Genomic DNA, 16,007 nt, shown 5'->3' with positions numbered 1-16,007 from the left:
ACTCTGGAATTTCTTCCCTAAATCTCACCACCTCTCCACCTCTCTCTTTCTCTCTCTCCTCCTTTAAAATGTCCCTTAAGATCTATCTCTTTAGCAACTTTTTGTCACCTGTCTAAAGTCTCCTTCATTGGCTTGGTGCCAATTTTGTCTGAACTTTTGTGAAGCATCTCAGCACCCAGAAGGAAGAAAACAGTTCGGACCAGTATTCTTATTTCCCAGTTTTTACTGATTTTTTCTTCTTGGGGATATTTTACTAAGTTAAAAGTGCTATGTAAATGCAAGTTGTTGTTGATAGTACCTCATTCACAGCAGTGGAGCTGATGGTTTGTTTCTCCCCCAGGCCCTGCAGGAATGGTCTGTGCAGAAACACTGAGACAGGAGGGCTTCACTGAACGCATTGTAATGTGCACCATGGAGATGCACCTGCCTTATGACAGACCTAAACTAAGTAAGGTTTGTATCTGTATCTAAAACCGACCCAACCTCCCTCACCCTCACCCAATGTGATGCACAAGCGACAGACACAGACAAGTCCAGTATTCTTGTTTGAGAATACTGACACTGCTGGGCAGCCAGTGTTTCGAAACAACAGCCTGTGATGGATTTAGAGAAGAAAGTGTAGGCCTTGGATGGAGTGCAGTGAGGTTTCATAAGAATGATACTGGGGCTAAAAGGGGTAAATTATATGAACAGATTGTGTAAACTTGGTTTGCATTCCTCTGAACATGGGAGATTGGGGGCTGGTCTAATCAAGGTTTTAAAATTCTATACTGATTTGATAAGATTGTTAGGAACAAACTATTTTGTCTGGTGAGGGGTGGGGGGGGGGTGGGTGGTGCGATCCAGAATGAGGGAGTAAGACCTTAAAATTAGAGCTAGGCCATATAGGAGTGGAATCCGCAAGCACTATTGTACACAGTTTTTGTTAATGGGCATCTGAAATTCTCTTCCATCAAAAGGCTTTGGATTCTGAGACACTCGGAGCTTTCAAGACTAAGATTAATAGCATTGTGTTGGATAAGCATTCCTAGCGATTGGGAGCAAAGATGTGTCAGTGGGGTTGAGATACAGATAAGCTATGATCTCATTGAATGGGGGAGTGGGCCCGAGGCCCTGCCCAATCCTGTTCCTATATTCCAAGCAGTTTGTTGACAGTGGCCCACACAAAACAGGGACAGGTTTCTGGTTGCGTCCAGTGATAATTGAGGTATTTACAGAGGTTGTAATTGCTTTTATCCTTATTCCATTTTGTTGTCTTTATTCTTTTGTATGAGCACAGTGCTTGCTCTTATATTTATTTCTTCCTCTCTTGACGCAGCAGAGTTTTGGTGAGTAGAGTTTCACAGCCGTGAGCCACTCACATTATCAAGGAGCCATTCTTCACGCCTAAACCCACAGAGTGAATCCCAGCAGGTTAAGAAAATGAGAACATAGGAAATGAGAGCAGGAGTAGGCCAATCAGCCACTTGGGCCTGCTCCACCATTCAATAAGATCATGGCTGATCTGATCTTGGCCCCAAACCCACTTTTCTGCCTGTTCCCATAGCCTTGGACTCCCTTGTGGATCAAAAATCTAACTCAACTTTGAATGCATTCTTTGACTCAGCCTCCAAAACTGTCTCGGGTAGAGGCACTGCACTCTGAGAGAAGAAATTCCTCTTAATCTCCATCTTAAATGGGCGACGGCTTATTCCCAAAGATCTAGATTTCCCCACGAGGGGAAGCATCCTCTCAGCATCTACTCTGTCAAGCCACCTTGGCTGCTATAACCATGGGATGCACCGTAATCCTGTTCTCACCTGAAGTTCACACCATGGGAGTCATTTTAACTGTGGGCCATGGTGTTAAATGGGCAATGTTGAATTAGCCACAAGTTAAATACCGTGTCCCAAGCTTAATTTCAATTGAAATTAATGCAAAGGAAAATAGCGTAGGAAGGAAATTGGGCAGACAGCTTAACATTGTCCATCTTATTGCCCTGATGAGGGGAAGCAGGAACCCCAGCTGATTTTATTCCCGTGTTGATCCTGGGTTGCTGGGGCCAAGGCCACATCCCTCCTACATCATGCCAGCTGAGGTGAGCTTTTAGTCAAGGCTCAGAAGTGGAGGTCAGGTGGATTGGAACAGGAACTACCTGTGGGGCTAAAACCAATTAGTTTTCTCAGCTCAAATTCCAAGATGAAACATGCCGGAGATTTGAAGGCAGAGCTGATGCTGAAACTGGCTGGAGACTATTTGCCGCGTGCACTCAATGGTGGCCATTTTGATTCTCGGTGCTCGTTCTGATATTTTGCTTCAGTGGAACAGGGCAGAATCACTCAGGGTCTATAACAGGGTCTATAACCATTACAGGGGCTAGTTACCATTTTCCACCACAACTAAAAGTTACAAAATCCTGCAAGTATCGTGGCCTGACCATCCCTCTATCCAAGCAGTAACTACAACCCTTCCAATACCTGAGGCTATTTAAAAAAAGACATTCTCAGGATATGGACATCACTGAAAAACCCAAAATTTATTGTCCACCCTGCTGCCCTTGGTGTTGGGTTTCCTTCCTGAAGTACTGCACTCTGTAGGGAGTTCCAGGACTCTGACCCAGTGTCAATAATGGGGCATTGCTATATCTCTAAGTCAGGATGGTGTGTGACTTGAAGGAGAATTGGAGCTGGTGGTGTTCCCATGCATCTGCTGGCCTTGTCCTTCTGGGTGGTGGAGGTCACGGGTTTGAGAGGTGTTCGAAAGTCAACATAAGTGTATGGTGTTACTTTGTAACTGTGCTTCCCTTTTTAGATCTTGTCATCGCAAAACACATCAACTTTGTATATGTGCAATTCTGTGTGTTCTGGAGAGCTAGGTTGACATGTTTGTGAGGAGAGCTGAGCTGTGCATGACTGGGATCAGATCCATGTTTCTGTCACAGTGTTCATAGACATTTCTTGTGTTTTCAGTCCCTCGAGTGCCAGGCCGAGCAAATAACCCTGCGCTCCAAGGAATTCTTATCTCAGTACAACATTGAAGTGCAAACGGAGAGGGAGGTGAGAGTGCAACAGAGCTATTCAAACAGCTGTAGCATTTTCTCTGTTAACATAGTCCCCACCCTCAGTACAACTGTCAGTAATATCCTCTACCCTCATTACAACTCTCAGTAACATCCCCCACGCTCATTACAACTCTCAGTAATATCCCCTACGCTCATTACAACTCTCAGTAATATCCCTTACCTTCAATACAACTCTCAGTAATATTCCCTACCTTCATTATAAGTCTCAGTAATATCCCCTACCTTCATTACAGCTCTCAGCGATATCCTCTACCTTCATTACAACTCTCAGTAATATCCCCTACCCTCATTACATCTCTCAGTAATAACCTCTATCCTCATTACAACTCTCAGTAATATCCTTCCCCTCCTTACAACTCTCAGATATATTCTCTACCTTCATTACAATTCTAGTAATATCCTGCACTCTCAGTAAAATTCCCAGTAAAATCCCCCACCCTCATTACAACTCCCGGTAATATTCTCAATCCATACTACCACTCTCAGTCATATCTTCCATTCTCATTACAACTCTCAGTAATACTCTCTGCCCTCATTGTAGCTCCCAGTAACATTCTTCATCCTCGTTATAATCCCAATATTACTCCTCACTCTCATAATATCCCCAGAAATACCCCACTTTTAATAATCCCCAATAACCCCTCAGCCATCATGGTATCACCATCTTGATTTTAATCTTCAAGAACAAGAACACATCCACCCTCATTATAATAACCATGATAATCGTAATATGCTCCAAGCCTGAATTTAACATGCATTCATAGCCCACCTCAGTATAACCAAATATCCTGTTATTCTCAAAATACTCTCATTTTTATTATGCCTCTCCAATATAACACCCAGCCTCAATGATAATCCCATGTTAGGTGCCCACAAATGCCCCTTCCTGCATTATAACCTCAAACAACCACATCCTCTTATAGCCCTGAATGCCTGCACCCCTGTAATACTCACCCACTCTCACTATCAGCTATTAATTGTAACACTCAATCAGTAACTGTCTCCCTTGAGCAACTATCCTGATCTTCCTTATGAGGAAACCCCTTCTGCTCCAGTGTTTTCACTCTTCCTCTTGCTTTCTCCACCTCTTTCCTGAAGAGTGTCGCTCCACAGGTACTGGCGTCCTCTTTGCTTCACCTGAATGGCCACTCTTCCCATCTGAGCCTAGACAGTGAGTGTTGACAGGCTATTTGGCTGCAGCGATATCACAACCATGCCAGGTCCTGTCCCGACTCACACTTTTGTACAGGGATCTGTGGAGCTGCACTCCAGTCTTGGTTCAGCACTCACAGGAGGAGCAGGTGGGAAACTGTGGAACTGATCCTTGTTATACATGAGGGTATAATTCCCTCTGTAATGCTGTGTGCCCAACTGACCTTCAGCTCTCCTTTGTTACAGGTGCTATCAGTGGATGTAAAGGGTAAGGTAGTCCACTTTAAGAATGGATTCAGGATGGAGTACAACAAATTACTGATCGCAACCGGGAGCAGGTGACTAGCTGTTGGTTTTGTGACACTTTGTTTTTCCTGTTAACCTCACCTGATGGGGAGGAGTGGGGTGCAGAGACCGAGCACAAATTGACCCAACAATGTCAACTTGACTCTTGTGAAAACACTTTGGCCTCTGAGGCAAATTGTCTGGCATCAAACTCTAACACCAGGACCTGACACCCTGATCTAAAGCAGGATGTTGCATCATTGGAGTCAAACTGGATGGATGATTTATTTAAAAAGCTTGTCTGTCCAGGTGAATGTTAAAGATCCTGTTGTGGCAATAAAAGAGGAACAGGGCGTCCTCCTACCTCCACCAACATCACTTAATATCAGTGAACAGGACACTTGTCCCATTGTTTTTTTCTTTAATCTTTCAAGGGATGTGGGTGTCCCTGGAAACACCAGCACTTGTTGCCCATCCCTAGTTGCCCCTGAACTGAGTGGCTTGCTAGACCAGTTCAGAGTTAAGAGTCAACCACATCATTGTGGGTCTAGAGTCACATATAGGTAAGAACAGCAGATTTCCTTCCCTAAAGGACACCAGTGATTTTACAACATTCAGTGATAGTTGTCATGGTCACCATTACTGAGGCTAGCTTTATATTCCAGATCTATTAACTGAATTTAAATTCCACCAGCTGCTGTAGTGGGATTTGAACCCTTGCCCTCAGTGTGTTAGCTGGGACCACTGGATTACTAGTCTTCATTTCCACCACACCACTGCCTCCCCACTGGGTTGCTGGTGCTGCAGGATGGCTGCAAAAAGCCATTATTCTATTTAAAATGCTTTAGGGTATTTCAATGTGGTGATGTGTGACATATGTAAGTATTTTCAGCCTCTACTTTCTATCCCCTTCAGTAAATTTGCTGCAAATTCAACTGGTAAGAGGCAGGAGATAGGGGAGGGGCAGGAGAAGCAGGGTAATTCCTTCCTCCATTGATTGAGCCCTCGATCTGTACACAGGGCAGCCAGGGGGAATGCTCAATATCAATTGACTACCCAATTACACACCTCTACCTTTAGTTCAGCGTCTCCTCTTCTATCTGTATAACCTGAGCTTTGCAGCAGTTGGACATGAGACAAGATGGAATGAGAATTAGATTCTGTTTCCAATCCATGTGACACTCAGCAGGGTGCTGAGAGTGGGAGCATTGTGATTACCACAGACTGTGTGCCCTCATACCAGAGCATTATACCAGTATTAGGCTCAAATCACTAATGTCTCATTTAAACAGGACTGTCCACTCTCATAGCTGAAACATAATTCACACAAACGTTACACAAGCACCTCGACATTTGCTGGGGTGGGGTTTTGGAGCGGGATCGTTGAGTTATGCTCAGGAATCCTGGAAGTGCCAGTTTTCCTAAAAGTTGGGAGTTTTAACTTCGGGTGTATGTAATTTATTTTACTGAGATTTCCCCACTTGAGTGCCTCTGGTACAAGACCATTAGGTGGGGAGAGAGATTGTGGGTAGGGTGTGAATAGAGCGTTGATTAGAGGGTTTTCTGATAGTGAAGGGGGGAGCTGACAGATCGCAATGAAGTGAAATGGAGGGTGGGGCCAGAGAAGTTCGGTGAGGTCAATGATCACAGAGAGTGGTTCGGGGAGATCGAGGCAGATGGGGGAAGTTGTGCAGTTGTAGGGGTTGGAGTTACATGGTAGCTTATAGTGCCTGGAAAAAACACTCTGCTCCTCCTGGCCCACAAGCACTGCTTTAAAATTATGATCTTATGGATCAGGACCAACATTCCCTCTATTTTCCCTTTGAAGTTTGTAGCTGTTTGTTGCACTGAGGTTCCTTTAAGATTGTTGTGCAGCTGCACTTGTGTACATCTTAAAGTTACTGCTTCTTTTTCCCTGTTTGTTCCCTGCACAGTACACTCTGGGCTTATGTCTAACCATGGTGTCCCTGTCAACTCTTGGAGCTAGCCAATTAGCCTCAATCCTCCTATTCTTACCCCATATCCAGGCAACTTTCTCCTTATCAAGTATTTCTCTAGTTTTTCTTTGAATGTTATTAGTGAATCTGTTTCCATTGCTCTTTCTGACAGGGCATTCCACATCATAATGACTTGCTGTGTCAAAAAATTCTCCTCATCTCCCCTTTGGTCCTTTTTCTTTCGAAGACTGTAACATCCTGGGCAGGATTGGACACAGTCCTGCAGCTGAGGCCTAACCAATGATTCTAAAACCTACAATCTGACTGTCTTCTCTTGGAGGAGGGATGCATGTGGTAGATGTTTTGCATCCTTTCTCAGGGGTGAATGTATTAAAGGGAGGATAGTCTGTCCTGCTTGATTTCTGGGTGACTTTGAGTCTTTGACCTGAGGGGGTGGAGTCGGCACCAGACAGAAATGTCACTGGACATTATAGAAATCCTAGAAAATTTCAGGACTAGAAGGGGCCATTTGGCCCATTGTGTCTGTGCCAATTAATGAAGAGCCAGCCAGCGTAACCCCACCTTCCTGCACTAATCTTGCCTCACAGTGGCTTCATCACCAGAGTCACAGCTTCACCCGTTGCATTTCAGGCCTAAATCACTTCAGTGCCAAGGGGCAGACCTGGAGAACGTGTATCAGCTCAGGACACCTGAGGATGCAAACTGCATTGCAAAACTGGCCAACGACAGGAACGCTGTTATAGTGGGAGCTTCCTTCATAGGTAAAACTTTCTTAAATGTCTTACCATGCAGCCAGTCAGTACCAGCCTTATCAGAATTCCTAGAAAGTATTTAAGTCCATGATTGAACTTTCTCACTATTGGAGTGACCTTTTCAAATTCAGTACTTGCAAAGTTATAACACAGCCCGTTCACTTCTGACACTAACGTTTTGAGTTGTAATATTAGGTTAATAATATGAGAGACTCACCATGTTAAAAGATATATTTGGTTATCATCAAGGCTGGAAGCAGAGCAATATTCAATACTTCAGCTCAGGGAGAACAGGGTTTAACTTACAGATCAAACCTCCAATTGCACTGGCCCATCAACACTCCCAGCTTAAAATCAGTAAAGCTCACTTCACTCTGCTCCAACCATCACTCCCAGTTTAAGTACAATTTAGTGAAATAAAAGCAAGAAATGCTGGAAATACTCAGCAGGTCTGCCAGCATCTTTGGAGAGTTAATGTTTCAAGCTGATTATGGCTTCTTCAGAACTGAAGGAGGGCAGAACTGTGATGGGTTTTATGCCATTGAAAGGGAGGAAGGAAGGAAGAACAAAAGGGAAGGCCTGGGTTAGGTTAGAGGGCGGGAGAGATTAAGTGACAAAGATATAATGGAACAAAAGGCAAAGCATGATTTACTTGTACTTCTTTCATTTTAGTATACTGTGTTCACTGCTCACAATGCAGTCTCCTTGACACTGGGGAGACCAAACACAGGCTGGGTGACTACAATGCAAAACACCTCCACTTACTCCACAAGGACAAGCCCGAGCTTCCGATATTTTGTGCTCACATTTCTGTCCTCGGCCGGCTGCAGTGTTCCATTGAAGCTCACTACAAGCTCAAGGAACAGCACCACTTCTTCCCATTAGGCACTTTACAGCCTTCTGGACTCAACATTGATTTCAACAGCTTCAGACCATGAACTCCGTCTCCCATTTTAATTCTTTATTTTGCCATGTGCCAGCCTCTTAATCTTGTTTTTAGTGTTTCATGTTTTCTCTTTGAGACAGAGTTATATCCATTATTCTGGCATTCACTAACTCTGGACAAATGCGTTGCCTCTTTATTTACAACCATTACCACTGCCTTTGTCTTTTGTTCCATGGCACCTTTGTCATTTAATCTATCCCGCCCTCTACCCTATCCCAGACCTTCCTCCCCTCGCTTCATTGGCACAAAACCCATCACATTACTACCTTCCTTGACTTCTGAAGAAGAGTCATATTCAGCTCAAAACCTTAACTCTGTTTCTCTCTCCTCAGGTGCTGTCAGACCTGCTGAGTATTTCCAGCACTTCCTGTTTTTATTTCAGATTTCCAGCATCCGCAGCATTTTGCTTTCACAGTATGGTGAAGTTCCCAAGTCAGGCATACCATTGATTCATTACAGGATGGATCTCAGTCTGTTTTGCTCAACAACTAGTTGACTATTGACAAAGAAAAGCTGTTCCTATCAGCTGTTGGTACAAGGGCTAAGGGAAGCATACTTCAAGGCCAGAATCTTCCATTCGGTGTGCAGGGGCGGGCCCCGCATGCCGACGTGTTAAAATGACGCACGGTAACATTGGGCGTGCGTCCCGACATCACCGCGCGTCATTCAGATCCTAAGTTTGGTGGGCACGCAGCGGAGTCGGCTGCGCACCCGCCGAACTTTCAAAGGCCTGTTAAGGCCATTAATTACCTAATTAAAGTGATTGTCAGGGCTGCCCGTCCACCCTTAAGGTTGGGGGGCAGGTGAAGAGCCCAAGCGGCCTTCACACTTTTCATGAAACCTCATCCACGGGCGGGATGAGGTTTCATGAAGGGTTCATAAATTAAACAAAACTTTTTATTAAAATTCATAGACATGTCCCAGCTCATTTGATACTGTCACATGAGGGGACATGTCTGAATAATTTTTTTATTCTTTTTATCAATTTTTCATAATCAAATTAATCTCCCTGAGGCACAGAGCTGCCTCAGGGAGATTTCTGTGCACTTCCACACGCATGCGTGAAAGAGCGCAGGCCCTGACTCTCCCTCCTCCCTCTGCCTGCACAAGTACAGCTGAGCACTTCCGGGTGCATGTCATGCTGGGCGGCCTTAGTTGGCCCGCCCGTGCCCGCTCTCGACTGGCCCACCCAACCAGGAGAAAATTCTCCCCCACGTTTTAGGCAGGAGATACAGAGGGATGAGAGGAAGGATTTACGCAGTGAATGGTAATGAACATGCAGAAGCAAAGACAATCAGTGATTTCAAAAGGAAATTGGATAGATACTTGAAGGCAACAAACTTTCAGGGTTGTGGGAATAGAGTAGGGGAATGGGACTGATTAGTTTGCTCTACAGAGAGCCAGCATGGACTTGATGGGCTTAATGGCTTCCTTTTGTGCCATTATGACTATGGTACCAGTGTGACATTTTTATATCCCATTCAAACCATGATTGCCACCTTTCTGCCAATTTATGCTGAATGATGTTTACTTTTGTGTTGTGATCTTGCAACCAATGCTGATTCTCACAGGATCTTTACAACCAGCAGTGTAAAGACCTCCATTGTGTCAGTGGTGACTTGATTCAATCCCAAGTCCGCAGTACACAGTGTGAATCCACATTAATCATAGCAATAGGAACAGCTGAAACCTGGTTAATTAAAAATTGCTCAGCTTTAGAATTCAAAAGTAATCTTCAGCAGAGTACAAGAGGTTAAAGGTTATCCTCGAGGATGGGAGCAGTTCTGGATTACAGAATGATTTATTTTCTTCAGGGATGGAAGTAGCTGCCTACCTCACCGATAAAGCCCATTCAGTGTCTGTCATCGGGATTGAAAACATTCCTTTCAGGAAGGTGCTGGGAGAGAAGGTTGGACGATCAGTCATGAAAGTAAGTGAGAGTAGGCAACGGAGAAGTAACTGGCCGATGAGTGCATGTCGAATGTACTGCTGGAGTTTGTTTGTTGGAGTGGGGCCTTCATATGAACTGAGCCGGATCCAGTCAGAAATAGGCCGAGAACAGACTTCAGTGGGATAATCTTCAGTAATGGTTTTGCTATTAATTGATTCACCGTTGATCTGTTTATCCCTTAAGTGAATTAGAGTGGTGCCATCACTGGCATCAGCATGAATCTATGATAGCACTCTTGCTTCAGAATCAAAACCTTGTAAGGTCAAGCCCCATCCTGATATTCAAGCACTTCAGTGCAATACTGAAGTAGTGCTGTGTTGTCAGAGGTGCTGTCTTTCGGATGAGATGTTAAATTGAGGCAGAGCCAGCGCTCCGAGGTGGATGTAAAGGGTCTCATGACATTCTTTCTCCCTGGTGCCCTGGGCCAAAATTTATCCTTCAACCAACATCACTAAAACAGGTCATCTTGTCATTATCACATTGCTGTTTGTGGGATCTTGCTGTGCACACACTGGCTACTGTGTTTCCTAGATTAGAACAGTGACTACATTAGAACAGTGACTCCATTGGGTGTAACGTGCATTGGAATATTCCGAGGTCAGGAAAAGTGCTATGTAGGTGCAAGTTTTTTCTTTCTTTTGGTCTTGTAAAGAAAAATGCTTTCCAGAAATGTAAAGACAGTAATGTTTAACAATGCACATAGTCACACAGATATGTCATCAATTCTGTTATTAAAGCTAACTTTTGTAGAAGCCATTCTGTACGGAATATAAATTCTGCTGCTTTGGTAGACATCAAACCGGAAATGGTTGAAGTTGAAAGTCATTTTTCGAACAGAATGTTCTAGAATTTTCCAGCAAATGAATGAAGTAAATACTCGGCTTTGATGGCAGATTATGGTCCTACAGTGAGTGTGACTGGGTTGTAATTTCAGTGGTGTTCGTATCAGATTGATCCTACTCATTGGTCACTTTCTTTTCAATGTCACAGATGTTTGAGACCAACCGGGTGAAGTTCTATCTACAAAATGAGGTCTCAGAGCTGCGGGGGCAGAATGGAAAGGTACTGAAACATGACATTAAGAAGTTCTTGAAGCATTGTCCTCTTTCTTCAGATATATTCACAGTTATAATTAGCACTGTCATGTTTCAAGCACCGTGTGCTGGAATCATAAGTCAGGCTGTTTGGTGGGAGGGAGGTGTCTCATGGAGCACTTACACTTTGACGGGGAGGACATAGGCCTACACTCCTCATCTCGGCTGGGCACTGATCATGTAAGCTCAACACCGTGGAGAAGCAATGGGGAAGGTGAATCCAGCATTTATAAGTCAGGTGCTTTGGGGTGAGATATTAGACTTAATCTGAGGATTGTGGGATGCACCCAGTGTGATTTGCGTCTATGGAAGGGCACAAAGTGGGAATGAGCGTGTATAATGTGGTACCCAGTGTAGCTATATAAGTACAGGGAGGCAACACGCTTAGGCCATAGAAAAGAGAGTGACTAAAGTTAGTTACACATCAGCTTTGGCAGAAGACTGAGAATGGTTCATCCTCTCACTCGACACTCTCTTGACTGAGGTTGGGGGTGGGGTGCAGGGAGCTGGTGAAGGGCCTTGCTGAAGAAGACTCAGGAAATTGAATAAGGAGAAAAAATATCAGATTCTGAGACTTTCAAAGAAACCAACTTCTCCCTGAAGGAGTTTTCACTCACAGAATCATCCAACAACAGATACTTTCTGTTTTATCTTAATGAAGGTGAAAGAAGTTGTTCTGAAAAGCGGGAAAATCCTCCGGGCAGATGTTTGTGTGGTTGGAATTGGTAAGTGTGAGCTCCACAATCAGTAAGTGTGAGCTCCACAATCGGTAAGTGTGAGGTCCACAATCTGTAAGTGTGAGCTTCACAATCGGTAAGTGTGAGCTCCAGAGTTACAGCGGGTTCTAACTGAACAGTTTAGATTTTCTCCTTAGCCTTGGCTGAGGGTGAGCACAATGACTCTGTCTGATTGAGCCTCCTCCTCTGTGGCTGTCCTATCAGCTATGTGTAGTCCTGAGTGTGGTATCTCCCCAGGTTCATCTCCTCTCACTTCCTCCAAATAAAAGGTGTGGCTATGGGTACCCGCATGGGCCCCAGCTATGCCTGTCTCGTTATGGGGTATGTGGAACATTCCTTGTTCCAGTCCTACTCTGGCCCCCTCCCACAACTCTTTCTCTGGTACATCGATGATTACTTCAGTGTTGCTTCATGCTCTCGTCGGGACTTGGAAAAATTTATTAATTTTGCTTCCAATCTCCACCCCTCCATCATTTTCACATGGTCCATCTCTGACACTTCCCTTCCCTTCCTTGACCTCTCTGTCTCAATCTCTGGTGATACACTTTCCACCAATATCCATTACGAGCCTACTGACTCCCACAGCTACCTCAACTACAGCTCCTCACACCCCGCTTCCTGTAAGTTCTCCATCCCATTCTCTCAGTTCCTTCACCTCCGTCGCATCTGTTCTGATGAAGCTACCTTCAAAAACAGTTCCTCTGACATGTCCTCCTTCTTCCTTAACCGAGATTTTCCACCCACGGTCGTTGACAGGGCCCTCAACCGTGTCCGGCCCATCTCCCGCGCATCCACCCTCACACCTTCTCCTCCCTCCCAGAAACATGATAGGGTCCATCTTGTCCTCACTTATCACCCCACCAGCCTCCACATTCAAAGGATCATCCTCCGCCATTTCCGCCAACTCCAGCATGATGCCACCACCAAACACATCTTCCCTTCACCCCCCCCGACGGCATTCTGTAGGGATCGTTCCCTCCGGGACACCTGGTCCACTCCTCCATCACCCCCTACTCCTCAACCCCCACCTATGGCACCTCCCCATGCATACGCAAAATATGCAACACCTGCTCCTTCACTTCCTCTCTCCTCACCGTCCAAGGGCCCAAACATTCCTTTCAAGTGAAGCAGCATTTCACTTGCATTTCCCCCAACTTAGTCTACTGAATTCGTTTCTCCCAATGCAGTCTCCTCTATATTGGAGAGACCAAACGCAGACTGGGCGACCGCTTTGCAGAACACCTTCGGTCTGTCCGCAAGAATGACCCAGACCTCCCTGTCGCTTGCCATTTTAACATTCCACCCTGCTCTCTTGTCCACATGTCTGTCCTCGGCTTGCTGCATTGTTCCAGTGAAGCTCAACGCAAACTGGAGGAACAGCACCTTATCTTCCGACTAGGCACTTTACAGCCTTCCGGACTGAATGTTGAGTTCAACAACTTTAGATCTTGAACTCCCGCCTCCATCCTCACCCCCTTTCCGTTTCTTCCCCCTCCCTTTTGTTTTTTCCAATAATTTATATAGATTTTTCTTTTCCCACCTATTTCCATTATTTTTAAATCTATACCTTTTATGCCCTTTTAGTCTTATTTCACCCCACCCCCAATAGAGCTATCTGTACCTTGCGTGTCCCTGCTATCCATTCTTAATTAGCACATCCTTTTAGATAATATCACCACCCTCAACACCTCTTTGTTCTTTTGTCTGTGACATCTTTTGATTATCTGCTCCTATCACTGCTTGCTTGTCCCTATAACCACCCCGCCCCCACTTCTCTCCCCCCACCTTAAACCAGCTTATATTTCACCCCTCTCCTATTTTTACTTAGTTCCATTGAAGGGTCATGAGGACTCAAAACGTCAACTTTGTTCTTCTCCGCCGTTGCTGCTAGACCTGCTGAGTTTTTCCAGGTAATTCTGTTTTTGTTTTGGATTTCCAGCATCCGCAGTTTTTTGTTTTTATCTCTGTGTTTAATTGACTGCCACTGCTCTTCAAGAAATGCCTACCTCGAAGAAGTATTGCTCTTCTCTCCGACAGGATTTCTGTATCCCTCTTTTGCCTTGTTCACCTTCGTTCCTTTCCATTTCTCTCTTGGTGTTTGACAAGGTGTTTACTATAACCCGCTTTCACAGCCATATCTCCTTTCTCAGTGACTGTCTCCGTCTCCAGCTTACCCCACTTGGATTTCAACAGAAATTCTATCCCTCATGTTTCGAACCCACCCAGGATTACAGGTATCTCCAGGACATAAAACGTTTCTCGGACTGCTGTTCCCATCGCATTCTGAGATCCACACTCAGTGCCATGCGCTGCCATATGAACACACTCGACCTCTCCCTCCAGCAGCACTGCCGTACCTTTTTTCAAAGCTGCGCGTGCCCCCAGTTTCATTTTATTCTTCATCTCATCCAACATCTCAACAAGAAACTTTTTCTCTTTCTCTCAAGTGCTAAGGAACGCAAGTTCCAACAACTCATCGACACCAACACCCATCTAGGACCCTCCACCCCTGCCTGTCCCTCCGTCCCCACCCCATCTTCCAATCCCAGGCTCGGCCGTGTATTCACTATACCCCCCTGACCTTCTACTCTCCGACACTGAACGTTCAGTGCTCAGCAAAGGACTTAATTTCATACCCTTACACCCTCATCTCAATGAATTTCGGGCTCGGCATGATGCTGAACTCTTCTTCCGCTGCCTTAATCTCTGTGCTAACTTCTTTGGGCAGGAGTCCTCTCCCTGTTCAATGGATCCTTTTACCCACATCCAATATTCTCCCTCCACCTGAACCCCTCCCTCTGGATTCTTACCTTCTCTTGATCTTTTCATTGAGAACTGCCAGCGTGACATTAGTCGTCTCAATTTCTCTGCTCCTCTCACCCATTCTAACCTGTCTCTCTCTCAACTTACTGCACTCCATTCTCTCAGGTCCAACCCCAACATTGTCATCAAACCCACTGACAAGGGTGGTGCTGTTGTTGTCTGGCGCATTTACCTCTACCTCACAGAGGCTGAGCGTCAACTCACAGACAGTTCCTCCTACCTCTCCCTGGACCATGACCCCACCACTGAACATCAAGCCATTGTTTCCAGGACTGTCACTGACCTCATCTCCTCTGGAGATCTTCCTCCCACAGCTTCCAAGCTGATAGTCGCCCAACCTCGGACGGCCCGCTTCTATCTCCTACCCAAAATCCACAAACAGGACTGTCCCAGCAGACCGATCGTGTCAGCCCGTTCCTGCCCCACGGAACTCACTTCTCGTTATCTTGACTCCCTTCTCTCTCCATTTGTCCAGTCCCTTCCCACCTACATCCGTGATTCCTCTGACACCTTACGTCACATCAACAATTTCCAGTTCCCTGGCCCCAGCCGCTTCCTCTTCACCATGGACGTCCAATCCCTCTACACCTCCATCCCCCACCAGGATGGTCTGAGGGCTCTCAGCTTCTTCCTCGAACAGAGGCCCAAACAATCCCCATCCACCACTACTCTCCTTCGACTGGCTGAACTTGTTCTCACACTGAACAATTTCTCCTTCAACTCCTCTCACTTCCGCCAAATAAAAGGTGTGGCTATGGGTACCCACATGGGCCCCAGCTATGCCTGTCTCTTTATGGGGTATGTGGAACATTCCTTGTTCCAGTCCTACTCCGGCCCCCTTCCACAACTCTTTCTCTGGTACATCGATGATTACTTCGGTGCTGCTTCATGCTCTCGTCGGGACTTGGAAAAATTTATTAATTTTGCTTCCAATCTCCCCCCTCCATCATTTTCACATGGTCCATCTCTGACACTTCCCTTCCCATCCTTGACCTCTCTGTCTCAATCTCTGGTGATACACTCTCCACCAATATCCATTACAAGCCTACCGACTCCCACAGCTACCTCAACTACAGTTCCTCACACCCCACTTCCTGTAAGGACTCCATCCCATTCTCTCAGTTCCTTCGCCTCCGCTGCATCTGTTCCGATGATGCTACCTTCAAAAACAATTCCTCTGACATGTCCTCCTTCTTCCTTAACCGAGGTTTTCCACCCATGGTCGTTGACAGGGCCCTCAACCATGTC

At 45.5% G+C, this 16,007-nt stretch overlaps 1 protein-coding gene across 3 annotated transcripts in view; it reads left to right on the top strand.

Moving 5' to 3' along the window:
- The window catches only part of LOC121285965 (apoptosis-inducing factor 3), a 136,152-nt gene that overhangs the window by 83,721 nt on the left and 36,424 nt on the right, over positions 1-16,007 (top strand). For all 3 annotated transcript variants that reach the window (XM_041202955.1, XM_041202954.1, XM_041202956.1), the window contains exons 8-14: positions 341-453; positions 2,949-3,035; positions 4,460-4,551; positions 7,087-7,217; positions 9,969-10,084; positions 11,096-11,167; positions 11,861-11,924. In XM_041202955.1, coding sequence (XP_041058889.1) covers positions 341-453; positions 2,949-3,035; positions 4,460-4,551; positions 7,087-7,217; positions 9,969-10,084; positions 11,096-11,167; positions 11,861-11,924 — 675 coding nt within the window. The remainder of the gene's footprint in view (positions 1-340; positions 454-2,948; positions 3,036-4,459; positions 4,552-7,086; positions 7,218-9,968; positions 10,085-11,095; positions 11,168-11,860; positions 11,925-16,007) is intronic.

The sequence above is a fragment of the Carcharodon carcharias genome, chromosome 13 (genome assembly GCF_017639515.1).
Source record: "Carcharodon carcharias isolate sCarCar2 chromosome 13, sCarCar2.pri, whole genome shotgun sequence".
NCBI classification, from domain to species: domain Eukaryota; kingdom Metazoa; phylum Chordata; class Chondrichthyes; order Lamniformes; family Lamnidae; genus Carcharodon; species Carcharodon carcharias.
Note: the sequence above shows the minus strand (reverse complement) of the source record. Positions and strands in the feature narration are given on the sequence as shown.